The sequence below is a fragment of the Aethalodelphis obliquidens genome, unplaced genomic scaffold (assembly GCF_003676395.1).
Source record: "Aethalodelphis obliquidens isolate GAN/ISIS:26980383/991018 unplaced genomic scaffold, ASM367639v1 scaffold7, whole genome shotgun sequence".
Lineage (NCBI taxonomy): Eukaryota > Metazoa > Chordata > Mammalia > Artiodactyla > Delphinidae > Aethalodelphis > Aethalodelphis obliquidens.
Window position 1 is genome coordinate 37,269,329 of NW_020837951.1, and position 27,778 is coordinate 37,297,106.

Here is a 27,778-nt window from a genome sequence, read left to right on the forward strand (position 1 = left end):
GACCATTTATATTTACTGTGATAATTGAAATGGTTAGACTTAGTTGTACATTTTATTATTTTCCTGTTTGTCTTCTTTGTTTCTTGCTCCTCTTTCCTGGCTTCTATTGGAATTTTTGCATATTTACTAATATTCTGTTTTAACTTATTTACTGGCTGTTGGCCATGTAGCTTTGCATCATTTTTAGTGGTCGTTCCAGTGATTATAATATATAATACATACCCAGCTCTCACAGTCTATTTAAATTTAATATCACTTCGAGTGAAACACAGGAGCCTTACAACCACAAAGCTCCCTTTATCATGTCCCTTTATCAGTGTCTTATGTATTACATCTATAAATACAATGTTGTAATTGTTGGTTTCAACATTCATACATATATTAAAGTACTTAAGAGTAGAAAAATCGTCTGTTTATCCTGATATTTACACTTTCTTTTGTTCTTCCTTAATTCCTGAAGTTTCAACTTTCCTTCTGGGATCATGTCTCTTAGGCCTGAAGAACTTCCTTTAGAATATCTTTTAGAGCAGGTCTACTGGTGACAGATTCTGTTAGTTTTCTTTCTTATGAGAATGTTTCTAGTTCATCTTAATTTTAAAAAACTTTTAAAATTAAGACATAGTTGAGGTACAATATTATATAAGTTACAGGTGTACAACATAGTGATTTATATTTTTTTTTAGTGATTTACAATTTTTTAAGGTTATACTCCATTTATAGTTATTGTAAAATATTAGCTATATTCCCTCTGTGTTTGTATAATATATCCTTGTAGCTTATTTATTTTATTTTAATTTTTTTAAAACTTTATTTATTTTTGGCTGCGTTGGGTCTTCGTTGCTGCGCGCGGGCTTTCTCTAGTTGTGGTGAGCGGGGGCTACTCTTCGTTACAGTGCGCGGGCTTCTCATTGCGGTGGCTTCTCTTTGTTGTGGAGCACGGGCTCTAGGTGTGCGGCTTCAGAAGTTGTGGCACGTGGGCTTTAGAGTGCAGCCTCAGTAGTTGTGGTGCATGGGCTTAGTTGCTCCGTGACATGTGGGATCTTCCCGGACCAGGGCTCAAACCCATGTCGCCTGCATTGGCAGGCAGATTCTTAACCACTGCACCACCAGGGAAGTCCCTGATTTGATACATAATAGTTTGTACTTCTTAACCTGCTATCCCTATCTTGCCCCTCCCCACTTCCCTCTCCCCACTGGTAACCACTAGTTTGCTCTCTATATTGTGAGTCTCTTTCGTTTTTCTTATATTCACTGGTTTGTTTTATTTTTTAGATTCCACATATAAGTGATACCATACAGTATTTGCCTTTCTCTGTCTGACTTATTTCACTTAGCATAAGTACCCTCTAAGTCCATCCATGTTGCAAATGGCAAAATTTCATTCTTTTTTATGGCTGAGTAGTATTCCATTGTATATATATACCACATCTTTATCTAGTCATCTGTTGATTGACACGTTGCTTCCATATCTTGGCAGTTTGAACACTTGGGTCCATGTTAGTTCATCTTCATTTTTGAAGGACATTTTAGCTGGCTATAACATTGTGGAATTTTAACACTTTAAAGATGTTGTTACACTGTCTTCTGGCATATATATATATATATATATATATATATATATATATATATATATATGTATTTTTTTTTGTGGTACTTGGGCCTCTCACTGTTGTGGCCTCTCCCGTTGCAGAGCACAGGCTGCGGACGCGCAGGCTCAGTGGCCATGGCTCACGGGCCTAGCTGCTCTGCGGCATGTGGGTTCTTCCCAGACCGGGGCACGAACCCATGTCCCCTGCATCAGTAGGCGGACTCTCAACCACTGCGCCACCAGGGAAGCCCCCTATATGGTTTTTGATGAGAAATTCAGTCATTCAAACTGTAATGTAGTATTTTTCTTTTTTTTTTTTTAGTTAATTTTTATTGGAGTATAGCTGTTTTGCAATGTTGTGTTAGCTTCTGTTGCACAGCAAAATGAATCAGCCATACATGTACATATATCCCCTCCCTTTTGGATTTCCCTCCCATTTAAGACACCACAGTGCCTTAAGTAGAGTTCCCTGTGCTATACAGTATGTTCCCCTCAGTTGTCTACTTTATGCATAGTATCAGTAGTGTATATGTGTCAGTCCCAATCTCCAAATTCCTCCCACCCCACCCCTTTCCCCCTTGATATTCATACATTTGTCTCTACGTCTTGTCTCTATTTCTGCATTGCAAATAAGGTCATCTGTACCATTTTTCTAGATTCCACGTATACATGTTACTATATGATATCTGTTTTTCTGACTTACTTCACTCTGTATGACTCTGTAGGTCCATCCACGTCTCTACAAATGACCCAATTTTGTTCCTTTTTATGGCTGAGTAATATTCCATTGTATATATGTGCCACATCTTCTTTATCCATTCATCTGTTGATGGACATTTAGGTTGCTTCCATGACCTGGCTATTGTAAATGGTGCTGCAATGAACACTGGGGTGCATGTGTCTTTTTGAATTATGGTTTTCTCAGGGTATATGCCCAGTAGTGGGATTGCTGGGTCATATGGTAGTTCTACTTTTAGTTTTTTAAGGAAGCTCCATACTGTTTTCCATAGTGGCTGTATCAGTTTACATTCCCACCAACAGTGTAAGAGGGTTCCCTTTTCTCCACACCCTCTCCAGCATTTATTGTTTCTAGATTTTTTGGTGATGGCCATTCTGACCAGGGTGAGGTGATATCTCATTGTAGTTTTGATTTGCATTTCTCTAATAATTAGTGATGTTGAGCATCCTTTCATGTTTGTTGGCCATCTATATGTCTCCTTTGGAGAAATGTCTATTTAGGTCTTCCACCCATTTTTGGATTGGGTTGTTTGTTTTTTTGATATTGAGCTGCATGAGCTGCTTGTATATTTTGGAGATTAATCCTTTGTCAGTTGCTTCATTTGCAAATACTTTCTCCCATTCTGAGGGTTGTCTTTTTGTCTTGTTTATGGTTTCCTTTGCTGTGCAAAAGGTTTTACGTTTCATTAGGTCCCATTTGTTTATTTTTGTTTTAATTTTCATTATTCTAGGAGGTGGGTCAGAAAAAATCTTGCTGCGATTTATGTCAGAGTGTTCTGTCTATGTTTTCCTCTTAAGATTTTATAGTGTTTGGTGTTAAATTTAGGTCTTTAATCCATTTTAAGTTTATTTTTGTGTCTGGTGTTAGGGAGTGTTCTAATTTCATTCTTTTACCTATAGGTGTCCAGTTTTCCCAGCACCACTTATTGAAGAGGCTGTCTTTTCTCCATTGTATATTCTTTCCTCCTTTATCAAAACTAAGGTGACCATATGTGTGTGGGTTTATCTCTGGGCTTTCTATCCTGTTCCATTGGTCTATATTTCTGTTTTTGTGCCAGTACCATACTGTTTTGATTACTGTAGCTTTGTAGTATAGTCTGAAGTCAGGGAGCCTGATTCCTCTAGCTCTGTTTTTCTTTCTCAAGATCGCTTTGGCTATTTGGGTTCTTTTGTGTTTCCATATAAATTGTAAAAATTTCTGATCTAGTTCTGTGAAAAATGCCATTGGTAATTTGATAGGAATTGCATTGAATCTGTAGATTGCTTTGGGTAGTATAGTCATTTTCACAGTATTGATTCTTCCAATCCAAGAACATGGTATGTCTCTCCATCTGTTTGTGTCATCTTTGATTTCTTTCATTAGTATCTTATAGTTTTCTGTGTACAGGTCTTTTGCCTCCTTAGGTAGGTTTATTCCTAGGTATTTTATCTTTTTTTGTTGCAGTGGTAAATGGGATTGTTTCCTTAATTTCGCTTTCTAATCTTTCGTTGTTAGTGTATAGGAATGCAAGAGATTTCTCTGTATTAATTTTGTATCCTGCAACTTTACTTAATTCATTGATTAGTTCTAGTAGTTTTCTGGTGGCATCTTCAGGATTTTTTTTTTTAATTTATTTTTTGGCTGCATTGGGTCTTCATTTCTGTGCGCACGTTTTCTCTAGTTGCTGCGAGCGGGGGCTACTCTTTTTTTTTTTTTAAAAAAAAGATGTTGGGGGTAGGAGTTTATTAATTAATTTATTTATATTTGCTGTGTTGGGTCGTCGTTTCTGTGCGAGGGCTTTCTCTAGTTGTGGCAAGCGGGGGCCACTCTTCATCGCAGTGCGTGGGCCTCTCACTATCGCGGCCTCTCTTTTTGCGGAGCACAGGCTCCAGACGCACAGGCTGAGTAGTTGTGGCTCATGGGCCTAGTTGCTCCGCGGCATGTGGGATCCTCCCAGACCATGGCTCGAACCCGTGGCCCCCGCATTAGCAGGCAGATTCTCAACCACTGTGCCACCAGGGAAGCCCGGGGGCTACTCTTCATTGCGGTGAGCAGGCTTCTCATTGTGGTGGCTTCTCTTGTTGCGGAGCATAGGCTCTAGGTGCTCAGGCTTCAGTAGTTGCAGCATGTGGGCCCTAGAGCACACAGGCTTCAGTAGTTGTGGCATGCAGGCTTCAGTAGTTGTGGCACACGGGCTTTGCTGCTCCGTGGCATGTGGGATCTTGCCGGACCAGGGATCGAACCCATGTCCCCTGCACTGGCAGGTGGGTTCTTAACCACTGTGCGGCCAATGAAGTCCCTTTAGGATTTTCTTTGTATAGTATCATGTCATCTGCAAACAGTGACAGTTTTACTTCTTTTTTTCCAATTTATATTCCTTTTATTTCATTTTCTTCTCTGATTGCCATGGCTAGGACTTCCAAAACTATGTTGCATAATAGTGGCGAGAGTGGACACCCTTGTCTTGTTCCTCATCTTAGAGGAAATACTTTCAGTTTTTCACCATTGAGAATAATGTTTCCTGTGGGTTTGTCATATATGGCCTTTATTATGTTGAGGTAGGTTTCCCTCTATGCCCACTTTCTGGAGAGTTTTTATCGTAAACGGTGTTGAATTTTGTCAAAAGCTTTTTCTGCATCTATTGAGATGATCATATGGTTTTTATTCTTCAGTTTGTTAATATGGTGTATCACACTGATTGATTTGCATATACTGAAGAATACTTGCATCCCTGGGATAAATCCCACTTGATCATAGTGCATGATTCTTTTAATGTATTGTTGGATTCTGTTTGCTAGTATTTTGTTGAGGATTTTTGTGTCTATGTTCATCAGTGGTATTGGCCTGTAATTTTCTTTCTTTGTGATATCTTTGTCTGGTTTTGGTATCGGGGTGATGGTGGCCTCCTAGAATCAGTTTGGGAGTATTCAATCCTCTGTGATTTTTTGGAAGAGTTTGAGAAGGATAGGTGTTAGCTCCTCCCTAATCTTTGGTACAATTCACCTGTGAAGACATCTGGTCCTGGATTTTTGTTTGTTGGAAGATTTTTAATCACAGTTTCAATTTCATTACTTGTGATTTGTCTGTTCATATTTTCTATTTCTTCCTGGTTCAGTCTTGGAAGGTTGTACTTTTCTAAGAATTTGTCCATTTCTTCCAGGTTGTCCATTTTATTGGCATATTGGCTTGTAGTACTCTCTTATGATCCTTTGTATTTCTGTGATGTCAGTTGTAACTTCTCCTTTTTTATTTCTAATTTTATTGATTTGAGTCCTCTGTGTAATGTAGTATTTTTCTCTTGTTTTTTTCAAGATTTCTTTATCTTTGGTTTTAAGAAACTTGATTATGATGTGTCTGGGCATGGTTTTCTTTTAATTTGCCCTGTTCGGAGCTCACTGAACATTTTGAATTTGTAAATTTATGACTTTTATTAAGTTTGAGCAATTTTCAAGTCATTTTTCTGAAATTATTATGAAATCCTTACAATTCTAGAACTCATAAGGGTATATTAGCTAAAATTATATTTCCAGATCTTTAACCTTAAGAGCTTAATCATTAAACAAATGATTAAGTTAATTAAAAGACCATCTTTGGATACCTGAACTATTTCTAAGAAACAGATGCAAAAATACTGCTCAATAAATATAATTTTTTTTTTTTTTTTTTTTTTTTTTGCGGTACGCGGGCCTCTCACTGTTGTGGCCTCTCCCGTTGCGGAGCACAGGCTCCGGACACGCAGGCTCAGCGGCCATGGCTTGCAGGCCCAGCCGCTCCGTGGCATGTGGGATCTTCCCGGACCGGGGCACGAACCCATGTCCCCCGCATCAGCAGGCGGACTCTCAACCACTGCGCCACCAGGGAAGCCCACTAAATATAATTTTGATTTACTCTCATTTCTTGGAATGGCAGTATATTAACAAATATGTAAAAATATGCAAATTCACTGGATGATTATTTGCTACCTCAGTTTTCTTAAGATGATATGTAGTAGATGCCCATGGAAATACTAGCTAAATCACTCTTGCTTTTCTGTCTTCTAGTTTTCTCCTATGTCTGGAGAAAAGAAAAGCTTGTTACTTTAGTTAAAGATGATCATTAATATAATTGGTTGACTATTCTAGGCATTTTTCTCTGTTTCTTCAGTAACTAGAACAATGCCTTTAACATAGACCAAAGCACCCAATTAAAATCTGTTGAATCCACCATGGCAGTGAAGATAAACGCCTAAGATTGAGCCTAAAATATCTTTACAAGAAGTACCCGTTTCGCAATTTAAAAACATTTGTTTTCTGGGGTATGGGTGGGGTATGGTATTAGCTCCATAAGTGAGAAGAGAAAGGAAAAACTTACAGAAAGACAAAATTCCAATAAAGAAATTAATAGGTCTGGGAGGATAAGAAAATAAGACACCAAACGAAAAAAAAAAATCCAAAAAGAGGACTAAATTGGGTGAAAGGAAGGACAAATGAAAAGACATAGAATGTGATGGGTAAAACATAGCAGTTTGAAACACTAGCCTTTTACCAATGAATGTTGTATTATTAGAAAAAGAACTTCCAAGCTCGTTAGGATGATCAGTTATCAACTACTTAAAATACTAATGATGTGTAGGAGTTTCACATTTGGGCTTTGGACAGAGGTTCAGCTCAACAGCTTCTCACTCCCTTTCCTCTCTTTCTTCTCCTTCTCACCTCTACTCCTTCCTCTCTCTTTCCTTCCCATTCCCTCAGGACGACATGTGCACACACCCACAAAGATCAAAAAGTCTGTAGAGAAATGCACCCACGCAGAATTTATACCTAGAAACACATATGGTCAGATTCAGGAGACCCATCTACACAGTTCATGTCCACATGATGCAGAAAAACACACCCACAAGGAGATATCCACTACCTCAGTTTTCACACAAAGACAAAAAGAAATCTAAACCTCACTTCATTGAGATGGAATATATACAAAATAAAATGTATCCATAGTAAAATAAATATTTCAGGAACCCTTCTGTTATTTCCACATATCATTACACAGAGGCACCAGCCGCTTTATCCATGCTGACTCCTGCATGTGGATCACCCTCTTCCAATTCCACGTATTAAAATCCTCTGTCTGCTTCAAGCACCAGTTTAAATGCCATTTTCTACAACATGGAGCTTTCCCAGATCACTTCAGCCAAAAATAACCTCTCTCCTCTTTAGAGGAGATTTATATAGTAGTTTACTGTACCAGGCACATTCTGAGATATTTTGAGTGTTTCTGTATAACTAACTGTTACTTCCTACTTTTAAGTTATCGGAATTCACTTATGGATAACATTTATTACTCTCCCCCCCACCCAAATGCTTTATTCAATAAATAGCCTTTGATAGATACTACTCTGTACTAATGGGAGAAAACTGAGGCACACAGAGGAAGGTAGCTCAGACTGAGAAATAGTGGTGCTGCTCTCCTCTGCGGGAGGCCGGGGATTGTGGTCTTTGCAGCAGCCTCGTGTTTAGAATTGCCCTCCCTGCCTCTGCAACTGGTCAGGAGAGTGGAGACTAACTAGGAGGAACGGAAAGGAGGGAGAACTAGGAGTCAGTGTTCCTCAGCTGTGCAAGTAGAAAGACTACATGTTGTCAAGGTTCTCTGAGCCAGTTGGTTTCCTGAAGAAACCAACTGTATTTAAACTGAATTACCAACTGAAATTAAACTGAAAGGAGACTGAGTCATAAAATCATCATGCTAATTTATGAATTTATATTGAGAAATATAATCCCGAGGGACTTGGAATACTCCTACATGCTAGTCAGGTCATTCTCTTCGTATAGGTCCATTTACACTGTAAGTTACATTCTAGTCAGAAGGCACTTGATGAGCCTGTAATCAAGCCAGGCGTGTGAATGGGACAGTCTCAGATGCTAATGTCACTGGGCTGTTGCCCCTGGGGGACATACCTGATGAGAAGTAGGTATAACCTGGACGACATTGGACACCTTTGGACCCAGCCTTGCTCTTTCGCTCCTGTTTTAGAGTCCTTTTATTACTGTGGCCCTTCTTTTCAAAAACAACTGGACATGTGAGTAGTCTGCAGTTTCAAACATCTTATAATCATATGTTATGTCCATTTCCTCTCAACTTGATTGAATTGAAGGTTGCAAGGCTTAGTGGAGTTTAGAAACAAACTTTTTATCCATCACTAAGTTGCTACGTGACCTCAGGCTAGTGTTACTTTACTTACAGGTGATTCAGTTTCCCCCTATATAACATGGGATAACAGTACCTGGGTCTGGTTGAGGGTAAGGACTGAATGAGGTGATGTGTGTAAAGGGCCTGCCACATAGTACTTTTTCTCAGTCAGGGTCAATTCTCCTTTCTTCCATGTGTTCCTGAATTCTTAACTTCCATTTACAGATCACTGTCTAAGTTAGGTCATTGCCAGAGATGGCCAAACTTACCTATTATAGGAGAATTTTTTTTTTTATAACATCATCCGCAGATAGTTACTTCAAATTTCATCCAGCAATCCCACTTCTGGTTATATATCTGAAGGAAGTGATATCACTATCTCCAAGAGATATCTGTACACGCATGCTCATTGCAGCATTATTTATAATAGCTAAGACATGGAAACAACCTAAGCGTCCATTGACAGATGAATGGATAAAGAAGATGATATCATGGAATGTTTTTCAGCCATAAAAAAGAAGGAAATCCTACCATTTGCAACAACACGGATGGACCTTGACAGCATTATGCTAAGTGAAGTAAGTCAGATAGAGAAAGACAAATATTATGTGATCTCCCTTATATATGGAATCTAAAGAAAACACCAAACTCATTCAAACAGAGAACAGATTGGTGGTTGCCAGTGTCAGGGAGTGGGGATGGGAGAAATGGATGAAGGTGATCAAAAGGGACAAAATGCCAGTTATAAGATTAATAAGTTCTGGGGGTCTAATGTATAGCCTGGTGACTGTAGTTAATATATTTGAAAGTTGCTGAAAGAGTAGATCTTAAAAGTTCTTATTATAAGAAAAAAATTATAACTCTAAGGTGATGGATGTTAACTAAACTTATTGTGGTAACCATTTCACAATCCCTACATACATCAAATTATTATGTTGTTCCCCTTAAACTAATACAATGTTATGTGCCAATTATATCTCAGTAAAACTTGGGTGGGAGGAAGAATTGTTGCTCTTTGGAGGCCATTTGCTCCCCAATACACACCCCAAAGCCCAGTGCTCTATTGCTTGAGGATTATTTTTGACACTTATTTAATACATAGATTGAAAGACTGTGCCTCTAGAGATTCTGATTCATTAAGTCTGGGGTGAGGCCAGGAAATGTATATTTTCACAAGCTTCCCAGTGATTGTGATGTAAGGCCAGGATTGAGAGCCACTGGAACAGATGGCCTTTTAAAGTTCCTGAAACGGAGTCCTCGGGACTCATTGGGTGGGCAAGTGCTGCCCTCTAGTGCCTCTAGCTGCTTGCTACACTTCTGTGTAGCGTAGTAACCTGCTGTGAAGCGCTGGTGGTCTTGCAGATACTACTCTGGGGTGTGTCCAACTCTTCCTGTCCAACTCTTGGGCATTAATAAAAATGCTAGCATATAAAAAATATTGCTTCTGAATGGAAGCAGCTATGCCTCTGTCCCCATCACCTGAGACATCTAAGGTATTCACTAGTGTTTTCTGAGAATGAGACACAGCAAAACTCCTAAGTAAGGCTTGTGTGGAGGGACAAAATCACATCAGTGTCCTGTCAGGATTTTTCTTTATCAGGCAGTGATATGACCCATGGTGCATATGAATCAGTAATCATGAACAGTTTCCTGAAGAAATTCTACTATTACAGTAATTGTGGCACTGTAGCATTATCATGCAAGCGGGGTCCAGCTTTAGCAAGTTTTCTAGAAACAGACGAATCTGAATCCTTTACAGTTGTGTAGCCCTCCAGAGTCCACAGAGGCCTTTGATGTACTTCATCTCCCTTGTTTGCCGTTCACGATAAACCATGAGGCAGGAAGGGCAAAGCTGAAGGTCCATGCCCACATCATTAAAAGCAACAGTGGCCATCATCAAAAAATCTACAAACAGTAGATGCTGGAGAGGGTGTGGAGAAAAGGGAACCCTCTTGACTGTTGGTGGGAATGTAAATTGATACAGCCACTATGGAGGGCAGTATGGAGGTTCCTTAAAAAACTAAAAATAGAACTACCATACGGCCCAGCAATCCCACTACTGGCCCAGCAATCCCACTACTGGGCATATACCCTGAGAAAACCATAATTCAAAAAGAGTCATGTACCACAATGTTCACTGCAGCACTATTTACAATAGCCAGGACATGGAAGCAACCTAAAGTGTCCATCGACAGATGAATGGATAAAGAAGATGTGGCACATATATACAATGGAATATTACTCATCCATAAAAAGAAACTAAATTGAGTTATCTGTAGTGAGGTGGATGGACCTAGAGACTATCATACAGAGTGAAGGAAGTCAGAAAGAGAAAAACAAATACCGTATGCTAACACATATATATGGAATCTAAAAACAAAAAAAAAACTGGTTCTCAAGAACCTAGGGGCAGGACAGGAATAAAGATGCAGACATAGAGAATGGACTTGAGGACACGGGGAGAGGGAAGGGTAAGCTGGGACGGAGAGGGAAGGGTAAGCTGGGACGAAGTGAGAGAGCGGCATGGACATATATATACACTACCAAATGTAAAGTAGCTAGTGGGAAGCAGCCGCACAGGGAGATCAGCTCGGTGCTTTGTGTCCACCTACAGGAGAGGGATAAGGAGGGTGGGAGGGAGATGCAAGAGGGAGGGGATATGGGGATATATGTATACGTATAGCTGATTCACTTTGTTATACAGCAGAAACGAACACACCATTGTAAAGCACTCATACTCCAATAAAGACGTTTAAAAAAAAAAAAAAAGACAGTGTGTGGACTTCCCTGGTGGTGTAGTAGTTAAGAATCCGCCTGCCAATGCAGGGGACACAGGTTCGATCCCTGGTCCGGGAAGATCCCACATGCCACGGAGCAACTAAGCCCGTGTGCAACAGCTACTGAGACTGTGCTCTAGAGCCCACGAGCCACAACTACTGAGCCCGCATGCCACAACTACTGAAGCCCGCGCGTCTAGAGCCCATGCTCTGCAACAAGAGAAGCCACCGCAATGAGGGGCCTGCTCACTGCAACGAAGACCCAACGCAGCCAAAAATAAATAGATTAAATAAATAAATTAAAGAAAAAGGAAATGATCCATTAAAAAAAGAAAAACGATAGTGTGTTCATTACATGAATGTGCCCTTGTTTAGGAAGACGCTGATCCCACTGTCCTATCCACACAAGCACCCTCTGTCAGTGGGTACCAAATCAATAAATAAACCAGTACTAAAAGTCTACTCTGCAGAAAGGCGTAAGATTGTCATTTGACTCTACCTCGGCTCTGAGACAGAGGAGCAAGGGTGGGTAAGTTGCTATAGAGCAGTTTGCAGCATATGGTTTTAACAGTTTAGTGGGATGACAGTGGCTGTGGATTATCTGTTAAGTAAATAGTATACTCGTTGGAGCTGGTGCCAGTGTTGCCAAATTTGGTGATTTTGTCTGGGGCCAAGAGGTCAGGCTAATGGGAGACTAAGCAATGTTGCAGCAGTAGCTGCAGGAAGCAGGAGCTGGTTGTGTAGGAGATATGGTGTCCTATGCACCTCCTCTTCATCCCATTGGTAACCCTGGGGTTCTGGGGATGGCCGAACGAGCAACATCTGACACTGGACCTATAAGACTGAATGAAGTTTATTAATTACCTACATTCATAGTCCAGGGAAGGAGGACCCCAAGTACCACGCAGTGCCATACTGGGTCAGATTAACGGGAGACTGAGAACCTTTGCAGCAGCATAGAGGCCGGCAGCAGCTGCAGGAAGCCAGAGCTTGGTTTGGTAGGAATAACACCAGTAATAAAAGATTCAAGCCACTTTGTACGTATCTTGATCTACTGCTAAAAAGCTGATGCAAGATGCTTTTTCACTGATTATTGTTAACCTGTCATTCAGTGCTCTTTAGTTGGAAAAGTCTTCTCATTCCTGTATTATGGAATTTACAAGTTCAGGAAAGATGTTGAAATGGCTCAAATTCATCCTGTCTTCACGGTGAGACTCTTCTTAAATTATCTTAAATGTAAGGATCTATTTTGTATTTATTTTGTTCTGTAAAAAAGGACATTTAGGAAAAACATTCACTAATCCATTATTTTGCCAAATTATTTTCAGAATATTCTTCCTTATAGGTAGCAAAAAAACCCCTCATGCTAACAATTGGGTTTTCTTGGCCTTTTGTTTTTTAAATTGTGGTAAAATATACTCAGTATAAACTTTACTATTTTAACCACTTTTAAGAGTACTTGTCCCTGACATTAAGGACATTCACAGTGCTGTGCAACCATCACCACCATCCATTTTCAGAACCTTTTCATCATTCCATACAGAAGCTTTGTACCCATTAAATAACTCCCTACACCTCTCTTTCCCAACTCCTAGTAAGGCTGGTTCTTGATTCAACTCTTAATAAGGTGGGTTCTTGATTGTGAATTAATCTTGTCTTTGAAACTAGGTTTTTAAGTGTCTTGAGAGCAGGCAGGTAACATGACTCAAATGTTTTTGTACCTTTGACACTGTCCAGCTTAGGGAATGAGACTGGGAGGACTCCTTCTTTAACTCTTCAGTAAGTTATTTAAAAGAACAGAAGCTATGTCCTTTCCTTGTCACATTAATCACTGTTCTTTTCCTGAACTTCTTGATACTGACTACCTATTGCCTGTGGCATCAAAACGTTCACTGTCCAAGACTTAACAAGACAATGTGTGCACTGTCCTCTTGTGTGTTTTCTAGTTATCTTCCCAGTACAGGTGCTATAGTTCATGGAGTTCCTTTGTAGTAGGAGGAAGAGAGACAGTAGCCACTGTCTCTGTTTTAGGGCATGCAGTGTACATAAAGACTCAGTTATCTGGGGATAGATGCCAGACTATTATCTGAAAGAAGAAGGCTGAGCCAACAGGATAAAGAGAATAGAGCATGAAAGAGTATTTGCTTCCTGTGACTTGGCACCTTTAGGCTCAGGCTCTGCACTGTGTCACATGAGTTTCTCCTAGACAAATAAAGGTCTGTGATGCTATGCATGACGGGAAACAGGAGGGCTTTTTGATGCAGTCTACTGGTCTGGTTCTGTGCTCTGTGAGGCAGAGACGATAGGTCTAGAATTTGGAGGCATTAGGTTCTAAGATCCTGAAAGTCTAGGAAGCCTAGAAAGGGGGATGGCTAGTGAGGTTTAGATTATGTTGAGGCCTACCTTTATTCTGTGGGATGTTGCATATCCTCTTTACACTTATGGTTCCATCATCATTATCCCATTAATTATTTGGCAAGTGAGAAAGAATCACCAAGATTTAAGATTGGGACCTAACAGGAGCTGCTGCTGGTAGGGAAACACTATGACCACAACTGAACCAATTAAGCCTTGATCAAGGTTTTATCCCCTCACTGTCTCTTGTTACCCTTAACCCCTTACCCCTGTTTTTTTTTTTAATGGAATAAATTTCCTCACTGGATCCCAGAACAGCTTCATATTTGGGTGATTCCTCTGGTTGGTGGACATTTAGGGCCTTGGATGGCTAAGGTCCTTTGGCTACTGTACCACCGTTCCTCCCTTTCTCTTGTCTTATCCTGATCTCTCCACAGAACTTCTTCAGGGAATGGGGGTGGAGGTATGGAGTATGAAGAGCCTAAAAATGAATCAGAAATAAGAGAAAGGAAATGATGGTGTGAAAAAGGTAGAGTAGGAAAAAGAAAGGTAGGAGAATGTGTAAAATTGGAACACAGAAAAAGCTTGGGAAATATTTGCAGGTTTTGTCTCAGTTTAGACATGAAAAGAAGAGAGCACCCCAGCTTCACACTGTCTTTTGCCTTTAAGCATCACCAGAGAGTCAAACAAAGGGCTAAAGATAAAACATCAAGAGGTAACGTTACAGTCTCTGCTCTGACTTCTCTCCACTGTGGGTGAGGCTCCCATGAGCCCTGTCCCTCAATGACCCCTGGTGCCAGGCACCAGGTGCTCTAACCACTGAAGGCCCAATTTCCCCAAGTTGACAGATTCTCCCAGAAGACTTTTTTGGGTGGGAAATCAGAGCCTGGGAATGTTCCAGAATTCTCCACCTTACCTCTGGGAGTGAAGAGGAAGTAGGGGAGTGAGGAAGTAAGGACTCTGTCCTTAACTGTGTCATTTACTAGTTTTATGACCCGGTGGACGTCACTTCAGCTCTCAGTCTTGTTATCCATAAAATGGGCATGATGATGCTGTCTCACTCACAGTGTGGTTGTGAAGGTCAAAGGAGATTAGGTCCAGGAGAGCACATCATACCTGGTTAAGTTGTAGTCAGACGTGCCTCAGGGCACTGGCTATTGGGGTTTGCCGTCTCCTGTCATTCAAAGGTCTCCAGCTTCCTGTAGGATGTTCCCTGAATCCTCTCCCATTCCATGTAACGCTGTCTCCTGGTTTCTCAGCTAGGAAACTTTCCCGGGAAGAAGCTGAGAAGCCGTGGGAGCTGCTCTCTGTCATGAGAAGGTGATCTCTTGTTCTTTGCAGTCTCCCAACTCCCAGCCTGGCCTGTGATCATTTCTCCGCTTGGCCTGGGGCAGGGTTGGGGAGGAGCATAATGGCTGGGACGTAGCCAGACACAGTGGAGCCTGGACACTGGTTGGGGGTTCCCAGAGGAGAGGGTGGGATCAGACGCCTCAGGAGACAGGAGTCCTGCAGTTCTGCTCTGGGCTAGGCTCACAAAGGTCCTGGAATTCAGGATTTGACTAGTGCAGGATTTAAAACTACATGGGTTTTCGCTCAACCACAAGACAAGTTAGGAGGATAGATAATTAATTAAGTGCATAAATCAGTCATCATTTTCATATTCTCTTTACAGCTAGACCCTTTCAAGGGCAGACCCCTGGACCCTGCTGACGTACCTCCTCTGGTTTTGTCTTCAGGGAGGCCAGTTCCTGGGACAGCCCTCAGGCAGGAGCTTGTCATATTGTCCCCCTCTTGAGATCTCTAGAGAATAGGGATTGTCTTCCAAGAGATGTTGTGTATGCCCTGTAATCCCCAGAATGCAGAGTTCCCACAAGGACCTCCGTAGCCCCAAACGAGGCTGACTCCAGGTTCTATCTGGTGATGTTCCTGGTGCTGCGCCATCAGCTAACCATTGGCTCCCCCATCTGCCTGGTTGCCTTCTCCTAGTTCAGCTACTCAGCACAGGTCAGCAGAGAACTCACCCACCTCCCAGGCTCTCAAGGCCCTGCGTTCCTTTCAGTTGTCTGAGACTTTGCCCAGGTTAGCTAGCCCTAACCTGCTGAATGTTTCTAGAGCATAGCCGTGGCAAAAACAACCTGGGGGTAGAACACAGAGCTTACAGGCCAATCTCCAGGCCACACCCTTGAAAAGAGGCAGATGTCATTCCATCAGTAACAAACGGTTGCCATGTTTCCCTTCCCAGCCAGGGTTGGCTTCCTCAGGAGGGGAGCGTGCGGCAGCTGCTGTGTGCAGATCCCTGCTGCCAAACCTGCAATGCTGTGGCTCTGGAGATTCAGCAGTTGCTATCGGGTGAGAACACCCTGACCACCACTACTTCTTTGGGGACATCGCAGGGCTTCTCTTGCCTAGAGGTTTTGTCCACGTCTAGTCTCTCTTTTGAGCAGAGTCAGGATTCCCTGCACTCCAAAGAGCTTTCGCTTCCATCAGCAACCCGCATAGTGTCACAACTAACAAGTCAGAAATCCTTAACCCAGTTAGTTGCCAGGTCAGCCACTAAGTCAACCACCAAGTCTGCCAGTGCAGTCAGCATCCACGAATACTGGGCGGACGACCAGCAGCTAAGGCAGGAATGTCAAGGGCCAGAGGTACCCTGGGACGTGGGAGCTCTGTCTTCTTCAAGCCTTGAAGAGCCTAGGGTTCCTGTGAACCAGCAAGACAAGAAGAAGAGCAACTCTGAATGTGTTCCAGAGAAATAAGGCCAGCAGCCCTTGAATATCTGATTCCCTTTCTTTCCCTGAACCCAAAGCTCACAAACCTAAAATACCCCATGACCTTTCATTCCCTTCATCTCATGTTCCTGTGTCCCCAAATCCCTGATGTATCTTTAAGTATGTGTATATAAATGCATGCATTTCTACACCTGAGGGCTCCCAAGATCTGTGGAAGATTCCTGTGGCAACTTATGTCACACGGCCCCCAAATTTTCCAAGCCTGGGGGAGAACACTACCATTTCTTTCATCATGAATGCTACCTCTAAGGCCTCTGTTGAAAAGATAGGCTTTTATCTCCCTGACCTGGGGTTCATGGGAGGTAAGCAAGTCCACCCAAACTTTCTGTTTTTCAAGGATACGCTATGGATCCAGTGCAGATGTCACTGCAAACAAATCCCAAACTCTGTGACTCTGGCTCTACCCTCTATCATCTTTTAGTTTATAAGTGTCTCTGTCCATTGCTTGGGGGTCATGCTGAGGCCTCAGTGTCCTGTCTGCAGCAGAACACAGCTGCCTTTCTATGGTTCCTCTTTTATGCACATTGAGTCCCTGGTCCACCCCTAGACATCTTGCCACAAAAGTGGAGTCTGGTTTCTTTTTCTTCAATGATTTGTTAATGTCCAAACTGTCTAAAATTTCCTCTTACCTCAGTTAGACCCACCTTCTTCCCACATACCTGAATTTGGGCTTCTTCATCTTTCTATCGAAAAGCCTATGTCAATGTCCCATTTCTGACTCTGGCCAAGTGTGAAGCCTTGCAGTGGCACCTTCACTTCAAAGGCAGCTCCAGCTTCTGTGGGGCTTGCCAGCTGTTGCCCAGAGATCTCTGTAGATGCATAGAACCATACAGCATAATCCCTGAGACATGCTGAAGCCTGGCTCCTGAGACTTAGGGGCCTACCTGTTTGGGGAAGCCCATTTCAGTCCTCAAGAGCAAGGTGGTATTTTCCTGGAGCATGCCCTGAGCTGGTGGAGTTCCACCTTCAGAAGTGGTTGATTTGGCTGTTTGATTTACTATTGCTGGGGTCTGCCCCAGAAGATCCAGCAGTCCAACCAGTTGTTTCTATCCCCTGCTGACCAGCAGCCCCTGCCCCAGTGCAGCACACTGACCAGGGTGAGTGTCCCCTAGCCTGCAGACCCAGAGGCCAGAGGGGATAGTGGCCTCTTCTGATCTATTGTGGCCAGTAGTGCCAGCCCACAGTTGCTTCCCAGGCCATGGTGATGTTGTAGAGCCATATTGGCTAAAAATATGAGAGGATCTGCTAGGGGATTGTCCCTGCCCACATCTGCAGCGGTTGGAACTCAAATCACTGGGTCTGCAGAATTCCAGGGGCCCTGGCAGCAACTCGGCTCCCTTGCACCCCGGAAAGTAAGCCCTTAAGACATAGAGGCAGCCATCAGTCCCTACATGGACTAGGAAGTGACACCCTGAATACTGACAGGCCTTAACCGGCAGCAGTAAGCCTCACCAGACGCTGTTACTGATCACCTTGATTAGCACCTACCCAGGTGCCCTCCCAGGGAGGCTTTGAGAAACTGGAGACAAGTTTTGGCCTTCCTGTCAGAACTGTGGGCCCTTTGTACTGTGGCACTCTCCAAGGCCATGGCTCTGGCAATCACTAGCCAATCTCCAATCACAAAGATGGTGCCTGGGCCTGTTGGGGGCCCAACAGAGTCTCTGGCTCAATCTCATGTAAGCAGCAGTGTATAAATCCTGTGCAGTGCAGCAGAACCAAAAGCAAGCTAGTTCCAGAGCAGTCCTAATGGTTCTTACCATGGGCCTCCAGGATCTCACAGCCCAGTGGGGACATAACAGAGGCCCAGGTGCTTGTGTTCAGCTGGAGGCCAGTGTGAACAACCCCTGCCTGGAAGATCCCTGAGCCCCAGGCCTCTGCAAAGGTGAGAATAACTCCCTGCACCAGCAGGGAGAACAGAGGACCCAGGGAAACTCAAAGCATCAGAGAATCACAGAGAAGGGGGTGCAGCGCCGAGGCTCTCTCCAACCAGAGAGAACATCTACCCTGCCAGGGTTCCAGTAGGGACACTTCTAAGTAGAACCCCCAGAGCCCCTGACTTCCCAAATGTATCTCCAGGATCTTTCTCAGGTAAAATTTTAGTTTGGCCAGGATGGTTGTGTTGAGTGAGTAGGGACTAGCAAGGATCTGTCTGGGTCTTTAGAGCCACCATCTCCATCCTGTCAGCTTAGTGCCCCCTGTCAGTACCTTCACCAGCTTCTCCCTTTACCTTGAGTTCCTAGAGCATCCTCCAGGATTCCTTGGGACAAAAGGACCAGATAAGAATAGTCTGTAAGGCTGTTAGGGCAAGTTGAATGACCTCACCCAAACAAGGATTCCTGAGAATGTCAGATCTGGAGTGTTCAGGGCTTAAAGGGCCAGATCTTACAGGACCAACTTGCTGGCCCACATTTTGCAAGTCCAGCATTTAAAGGAGCCACATTTTTCAGATCCAAGCTTTGCAGGGCCAAAATTTGTAGGGCCACACTTTGTAGGGCCAAGAGCAGGGTTTGGTAAAGACAGCCCATACTCACAAGAGCCCTACCCTTACAGAAGCTGCAGAAGCTGGACTGGGAAATAAGATGAAGCATTTTACACACTGGATTAACCCCAAGGTGAAAGGTCAATGGCATAAGGAATCCATTCTCCTCTCTAAGGATGAGAAGGTGGCCAAAACCAAGACAAAATGTTGAGAAGAGACCACCTCCCACCAAATGCCCTGTGAAGGGAGCTCAGTCAGAGAAGGAGGAGGAAGACGTGGCCTTCTTTGATGTCCTCCAGTGCCTAGACAGTGAGTTCCAGCGACACTCCCTTCAGTCCAGCCAATCCTGGTTCCTGCGCCTTTCCTGCAACAGCTCCAAGCACTGTCCTCAGCTGACTTGTGCCACTCAGCCAGAAAATCCATCCCATGTCTCAACTCTCACCTCAGCAGAAGGCACTTGTCTATACAAGGAGAATACCCAGTCCAGGAAAAAGGAGTTCATAGGTTCCCAAACTTCTGCATCCTCCTGAAGAAGGCTGTCATCATCATTTCCATTAATATGCAGGTGAGGCAGGGCCCTCTCCAAATATACTGTGTACCTCTAAGCAAAGAACCACCTGTTTGTGCCTCTTTGTTTTTAATGTGATATGTGACGGAGAGAGTAGAGGAGGTAGATTGTACTTCCCATATGGTATGGGAGCTTAAACCCATTTTACAAATGGGCCAGCATTCCACACAACTCTTTCAGCTCCACCCTGGACTGTGGATAAAGGGACCTGAGCAGAGAAGGAAGACCCTCGTCTAAGATGCATTGGAGGTAAAGATCAGGCTTGACTTCTGTCATGGCTTCCTGTGTTGTCTTTGGGCCCCAGAGGAGCAAAGTGTGCATGATGTAGTACAAGAAGTAGTAGGCAAGAATCCAGTGCACTTTTGGCCCACAGGCACAATTCATTGATAACTTTTATATATTCCCACAATCCGGAGGGAAGGTTTTTAGAGGAGTGTTAACAGTGCTTCATTCTTGAAGAGGTGCTTTGTGTTTGTCAAAGGCACATAGCTAATATGATAGATGTCAGAAGCAATTGATAGAATCTCCCCTCTCTGCACCCTGTTGTTATTGATTAGATTTTAAGGGGTAACCCATCTGGGAGCTTGCTGTAGCCCTGTTACCTGTTTGACCCCCCACTGCCTTTCAGCTGCATGGAATAAATGCCTCCTAGAATGAAAATCAGTTGATGATAATGTCTTCAAAGAGTCACAATAAAAATGACTTCGAGAGGCATCTTGCATTCAACAATTAAAATGTTTGAGTACTTACTGTGTGCCAGGAACTATGCCAGACACAACAGTCACCTAGACACAGGCCTTGCCTCCATGCAGATCATTATCTTATGGGGTAGACAGTCTCATATGCCCAAATTGTCTAATCAAAAGTGTATATACTCGGATGTCCAGTATTTGTTTCAAAAGTGACCTGATTCCCCAGACCACCACCACCACCCAATCACACATACCAAACCTGCTCCCACATCAGTTAATGGCACCTTTCTCTTGCCAGTTGTTCAGACCAGAAATATTGGTGTCAGCCATGACTTTTGCTTCTAACAATCTGCTTCTGGTCTATTAGTAAATCCTGTTGTCTCTACCTTCAAAATTCAGAAAATGACCTTGTCTTACCTCCTCTGCTGCTACTAATACTACAATAGTTTCACAATCTCCTGCTTCTTCCTGAGACCGTATCTCCAACAGTCTGTTCTCAACACAGAAGCCTTATAGTGCTCAGGCAGCGTCCTGGCTGGAGAGAGAGAGAAAGAGATGGAGAGATGGATGTATAATTGTGGGACCAGATAAGGTTACTAAAGGAATGAGTATCAGTGAAGGAGAGATCTAAGGACTTGGCTCTGGGACGTTCCAACGTTAAGAAATTGGGAAGAAAAAGAGGAACAAGTAAGCAGAGGAGACTGAAAAGCAGGAGCCAGGGAGGAAGGAGGAAATCCAGAAAAGTGTGGCATACTGGCATATTGCAAGGAGAAAATGATCAATTGCATGAAAAGTTGTGAATTGGCCAAGGAAGATGAGGGTGTGGAGTTGACCACTAGATTTAGCAGCACAGAGATCACTCATGGCCTTGAGAAGAACAGACTCGCGTGGGATGGAGGTGAAGTGGAGTGGATTCAAGAGAGAATGAGAGGAGAGCAATTGGTGATAGCAAGTGTGGTGATAGCAAGTGTAATCAATTCCTTCAAAGGAGGTTTGTTCCACAGAGGTGCAGAAAAATGGGGCTAGAGCTGTAGGAGGAAGTGGAACCCAGAGAGGGTTTTTTTTTTTTTTAAAAAGATGAGAGACATAAGATGTTGGATGTTGACAGAAATGATGCAGTCGAGGAGGGGTAAACTGATGATGCAGGGAGAACTGCTGGAGCCATGTAGTGGTGTAGAGGTGAGGGGATGGGAGTGAATGTCCAAGTTCATGAGATGGCCTTGGAAAAAGCACAGACACTTTGCTGGTGGTTAGTAGAAAGAAGGAAGCATTAATGAGGTAAGACTTTGTGTATTAGGAGAAGAAGGGTTTCGCTCACATGTAACAGAATTTGGGCAAAGACTCAAAAGGGTAAGTGAGGATCTGGGAAGGTACCATGGCTGTGGGGTGGAAGGAGTAGTATGGAGAACCAAAGCTGGAGGCAGAAGTAGAGGTAGATTCTGGAAGTTACCATGGCAAGTTTCTATTAGGGCCTAGGAGTTGGTGGCCAACTGAGGGCCCGTGTGGGTATAAAAGGGTGGTTGAATGTGCCCTTGGAACACTGGATCAGCAAGAGAGATCACAGAGAAACTCTAGATGCACAGAACATGAGGAAGAGAATGGGACTAGGGACACAGAAAGGGGGCAGGTGTGGCATCCTAGTGTTCAGACACCAGGCATGTTTGGGGGTGGGAGGAGAGAACTGGGACGCAGAAAGACAAAGAGGCTGCCCTGAGTGTTTGGGAGGGAACTCTGTTTTGGACACCTCATTCCTCTCAGAAGGTGGCACCTCTCCTCTGCATTCCCACCATCTGACCTACCACAGAGGAGAGAGTAAGGGCAGGAAGTGCTGTGACTTCCTCATGGTGTGGTATGGGGGACTGTGAGATGCCCCTGCCTCACTGTTTCCTAAGGAAATCCAGGAGGCAGGGGCAGGAATCTCTTCCTCTGATAGGACTCAACACTTAGCAAAGTGTATCCACTGCTAGCAGGATGCAGAAAAGCCAGATGGGAAGAAGCATGAATGTGTCCCTCCTCTGAATGGTGATTCTTTTTTTTTTTTTTTTTTTAACAATTTCTGTTTATTTATTTATTTTGGCTGCGTTGGGTCTTCGTTGCTGCATACGGGCTTTCTCTAGTTGTGTCGAGTGGGGGCTACTCTTCGTTGCGGTGCACAGGCTTCTCGTTGCGCTGGCTTCTCTTGTTGCGGAGCACGGGCTCTAGGCACGTAAGCTCAGTAGTTGTGGCGCATGGGCTCAGTTGCTCCATGTCATGTGGGATCTTCCTGGATCAGGGCTTGAACCTGTGTCCCCTGCATTGGCGGGCGGATTCTTAACTACTACGCCACCAGGGAAGTCCCTGAATGGTGATTCTGTGCCTAAGGATTGGGGGCCCAGCCCCTATTGTGGCCCCCAGGGTGAGGGACACAGGGCCCAGGCCAACTGAACCACACTCTTCGGTGTTTTCCTAAGACATCCCCAAAGATCATAGGAAGTCTTGTGACAGGCACATCCTCCCTGCCTGGTGGGAGTTGGGCTGAGAGCCATGCAGGAGGATGCCCAGGCGAAGGAATGTGACTCAGAAGGGTCACAGCAGCGTCAGGTGGGAAGCCAAGGTTAATGTGCACACATCCTGGCTTAAGTGGACCAGCCTTCCCATGGTCCCTCACAGGCTCCCACGTGCCTCAGCAGATTCCTGTTACGGAAATTTCAGACAACTGACCATCAAGATTGCTTGTCTTTTGTACCTGCTCACTCCACCCTAGCAGGAAGGTTGTTGCTGAGCTCAGGAGTGACTTGCTCAATCCTGTCATGCCAGCCTCTTGCCAGCAGGGGACTGGGACTCCCTGAGCATGAACTGAAATTCCCTGCCCTGCTCGAATTCCCAGCTTGCTGGAGACGCTCAGACTCAAGGGCTTAGTTCGTCTGTTGGTCCACTCAAATTCTAGTCCCTCTCCTCTGTGGGTCTTTTGAATAAAACATCCCCTGCCTCTAAATTCCCACATCCTCTGAATCATCCTCCTTCCACAGTCTCATCTCTATCCTTGACTAACTTTCCCATCGCCACCCTGTCCAGGCTGAATCCCTGGAAATATGTTAATAATATATGAACATAGTAGTGGAAAAAAGCAAGTTACAAAAATATCCATGTTATAGTCTCATATAAAAAATATTAACAGACTTAAAAAATTTTTTTTTACTGTGGTAAAAGTCACATAATGTAAAACATACTACTTTAACCATATTTAACTGTACAGTTCAGTGGCACTAAGTACATTGACATTGTTATGCAACTCTCACCATCATCCATTTCCTGAATTTTTCACCTTCCTAAACTGAAACTCTATCCCCATTAAACACTAACTCCCCTTTCCCACTCCCCACCTCCACACCCCCAGTCCCTGGCATCTACCAATGTACTTTCTGACACTATGAATTTGGCTATTCTAGGTACCTTGTATGAGTGGAATCAAACGGTATTTGTCTGCACCTAATGTAAAAAATATTAATAGACTTTTAGAGAGCGGTTTTAGGTTTGCAGAAATATTAGGCAGCATGTACAGAGTTCCCATATACTTCCTCATCCTTGGTCACATACACAGTTTTCCCTATTACTAACATCGTGCATTTAGTGTGGTACATTTGTTAAAACTGATAAGACAATACTGACAAATTATTATTAACTAACATCCATAGCTTATGTTAGGGTTCACTATTTGTGTTATACATGGGTTTTATGACATATATCCACCATTACAGTATCAGAAGAGTTTCATTGCCCTAAAAATCCCCTTTGTTCCACCTATTCATCCCTTTCTCCCTTCCCCCAAAGCCCTGGCAACCATTGATCTTTTTCTTTTTAATTTTTATTTTATATTGGAGTATAGTTAACAATGTTGTGTTAGTTTCAGGTGTACAACAAAGTGATTCAGTTATACATGTATCTATTATTTTTCAAATTCTTCTCCCATTTAGGTTATTACAGAGTATTGAGTGGAGTTCCCTGTGCTATGCAGTAGGTCCTTGTTGGTTATCTATTTTAAATATAGCAGTATGTACCTGTCAATCCCAAACTCCCAATCTATCCCTTCCCCCACCCCGGTAACCATAAGTTTGTTTTCTAAGTCTGTGAGTCTGTTTCTGTTTTCTAAATACGTTCATTTGTGTAATTTTTTTTAAGATTCCACATATAAGAGATATCATGTGATATTTGTTTTTCTCTGACTTACTTCACTTCGTATGATAATCTCCAGCTCCGTCCATGTTGCTGCAAACGGCATTGTTTCATTCTTTTCAATGGCTGAGTAATATTCCATTGTATGTATTGGATTGGCCAAAAAGTTCATTTGGGTTTTTCCGTATGATGTTACAGAAAAACCTGAACGAACTTTTTGGCCAACCCAATATGTACCACATCTTCTGTATCCCTTCATCTGTCAATGGATATTTACGTTGCTTCCATGTCTTGGCTATTGTAAACAGCACTGCAGTGAACACTGGGGTGCATGTATCCTTTCAAATCTTGTTTTTCTCCGGATATATGCCAAGGAGTAGGATTGCTGGATGATATGGTAGCTCTATTTTTAGTCTCTTAAAGAACCTCCATACTGTTCTCCATAGTGGCTATACCAATTTACATTCCTACCAACAGTGTAGGAGGGTTCCCATTTTCTCTACAGCCGCTCCAGCATTTATTGTTTGTAGACTTTTTTTTTTTTTTTTGGGTTTTTTTTTTTTTTTTTTGCGGTATGCGGGCCTCTCACTGTTGTGGCCTCTCCCGTTGCGGAGCACAGGCTCCGGACGCGCAGGCTCAGTGGCCATGGCTCACGGGACCAGCCGCTCCGCGGCATGTGGGATCCTCCCAGACCGGGGCACGAACCCGTGTCCCCTGCATCGGCAGGCGGACTCTCAACCACTGTGCCACCAGAGAAGCCCTGTTTGTAGACTTTTTGATGACGGCCATTTTGACTGGTATGAGGTGGTATCTCGTAGTTTTGATTTGCATTTCTCTAATAATTAGCGATGTTGAACATCTTTTCATGTGCCTCTTGGCCATCTGTATATCTTCTTTGGAGAAATGTCTCTTGAGGTCTTCTACCCATTTTTTGATTGGGTTGTTTGTTTTTTTGCTATTGAGCTGCATGAGCTGTTTGTAAATTTTGGAGATTAATCCCTTGTTGGTCGTATCATTCGCAAATATTTTCCACCATTCTGTGGGTTGTCTTCGTTTTGTTTATGGTTTCTTTTGCTGTGCAAAAACTTTTGAGTTTAATGAGGTCCCATTTGTTAATATTTGCCCTTCTGTGTCTAGCTTATTTTGCTTAGCATAGTGCGTTCAGGGTTCATCCATGTTGTAACAAGTATCAGAATTCAGTTACTTTTTAGGCTAAATAATAGTCTATTGTATGTATATATTGCATTTTGTTTATCTGTTTATCCATTGATGGACACTTGTGTTGGTTCCACCTTTTGGCTGTTGCAAAAAATGCTGCTGTTGAACATTGGTGACCAGGTGTCTGAGCCCGTTTTCAGTTCCTTTAGGTATATGCCTAGGAGTGGAATTGCTGGATCATATGGTAATTCTATGTTTAACTTTCAGAGGAACTGCTGCCAAATTATTTTCCACAGCAGATGCACCATTTTACATTCCCACCTGCAGTACACAGGGGTTCCAGATTTTCCACATCCTTACCAACAGTTATTTTCTGTTTTTGTTTTTTTTTTTGATAGTAGCCATCATCATGGATTTGGAATGGTATCTCATTGTGGTTTGGATTTGCATTTCTGTAATGACTAATGATGTTGAGCATCTTTTCATGTGCTTAATATCTATTTACATATCTTCTTTGGAGAATTGTCTATTCAAGTCCATTGCCCAGTTTTGAATTTTTGTTTGTTGACCACTGATATTTTTATTGTCTCCATAGTTTTGCCTTTTCCAGACATTATATAGTTGTAATCATAGTATGTAGCCTTTTCATTTTGCTTCTTTCACTTAGCAATATGTATTTCCTCCACGTCTTAAATGGCTTGATAGCTCATTTCTTTTTAAGGCTGAGTAATATTTCATTGTATAGATTTACCACAGTTTGATTAGCCATTCACCTATTGAAGGATATATTGGTTGCTTCTAAGTTTGTGTTGTAAAGCTGTTATAAATATTTGTGTGTAGGTTTTTGTATGCACATAAGTTTTCAATTAATTTGGGTAAATAGCAAGAAACACAATTACTGGATCATATGGTAAGAGTAGTTTAGTTTTGCAGGAAACCACCAAACTGTCTTCCAAACTGGCAGTACCATTTTGCATTCCTACCAGCAATGAACGAGAGTTCCTGTTGCTCTACATCCTCACCAGCATTTGGTGTTGTCACTGTTCTGGAATTTGGATATTCTAATAGGTGTATAGTGGTATCTTACAGCTGTTTTAATTTTCAGTTCTCTAATGACATATGATATTGAACATTTTTTGATATGCTTACTTGCCATCTGTATATCTTCTTTGGTGAGGTGTTCAGGTCTTGCCTGTTTTAAAATTGGGTTGTTCATTTTCTTTTTAAAATTTATTTAGTTTTGGCTGTAGTGGGTCTTTGTTGCTGCACGTGGGCTTTCTCTAGTTGCAGTGAGCAGGGGCCACTCCTTGTTGCGGTGCGCAGCCTTCTCACTGTGGTGGCTTCTCTTGTTGCGGAGCACGGGCTCCAGGTGCATGGGCTTCAGTAGTTGCAGCATGCAGGCTCAGTAGTTGTGGCTTGTGGGCTCTAGAGCACAGGCTTAGCAGTTGTGGCACACCGGCTTAGTTGCTCCGCGGCATGTGGGATCTTCCCAGACCAGGGAAGTGTCCCCTGCATTGGCAGGCGGATTCTCAACCACTGCACCACCAGGGAAGCCTGGGTTGTTCATTTTCTTATTGTTGAGTTTTAAGAGTTCTTTGTGTATTTTGGATACCAGTCCTTTACCAGAATATGTGTTTTGCAAAGATTTTCTCAACTGTGACCTGTATTTTCATTCTGTTAACAGTGTCTTCTGGAGAGCAAATACTTTTAATTTTAACGAAGTCTAACTTATTTATTTATTTATTTTTTCATGGATTGTGCTTTTGTTGGTGTATCTAAAAAGTCACTACCAAACCCAAAGTCATATAAATTTTCTCATAATCTCATTTTTGAAAGAATAAAATGTATATATGTTTTTCATCTTTTTAGTAATCTGTACTTTCTAATTTACCTACATTGCAAATTAATTATATACTTCCCAGGGTTGGCAACATAGTGGCTTCTTTTAGTTTTACATATAACATTCTGTGACTCAGAAAACACAGCTTTTATTGCTCTGGGTTCAGTTTCCCTGTCTATCAATGAGTATTGGAACAGAGAGTCACTGAGTTCCCTTTCTGTCATAAACATCTAGAATAATCATGTTTGTTTTCAAATTCTTTTAAACATCCACGGACCTAATTGCAGCATCTAGTCATGGGGTATCCAGCCATGGGGCAGGGAAGAAGTCTGTGTGTATGTGTAAACATTTTTTAGACTATTCACCTAGGAATTTCTTGAAGCGAGAGGCTGGGCCTGTAGTCTGCATCAGACACTGCCCACATGCCTCATGCACACTGGCTTTGAAAGCCCCCAACTTACAGCGAGAGGAACAGGCACACCACACCAAGAAAGAGA

The 27,778-nt window shown here is 42.8% G+C and overlaps 2 protein-coding genes across 3 annotated transcripts in view; both read left to right on the forward strand.

Annotated features, from left to right (window-relative positions):
- The window catches only part of SPATA31F1 (SPATA31 subfamily F member 1), a 113,045-nt gene that overhangs the window by 65,547 nt on the left and 19,720 nt on the right, over positions 1 to 27,778 (forward strand). The gene's annotated exons all lie outside the window — the stretch shown is intronic.
- On the forward strand, positions 13,277 to 20,289 carry SPATA31F3 (SPATA31 subfamily F member 3). The gene is given in 7 exon segments (XM_027105621.1): positions 13,277 to 13,776; positions 14,133 to 14,137; positions 14,273 to 14,318; positions 14,863 to 14,923; positions 15,846 to 15,952; positions 18,943 to 19,075; positions 19,077 to 20,289. Coding segments are annotated over 7 exon segments (816 nt in total). The 5' UTR covers positions 13,277 to 13,637; the 3' UTR covers positions 19,402 to 20,289.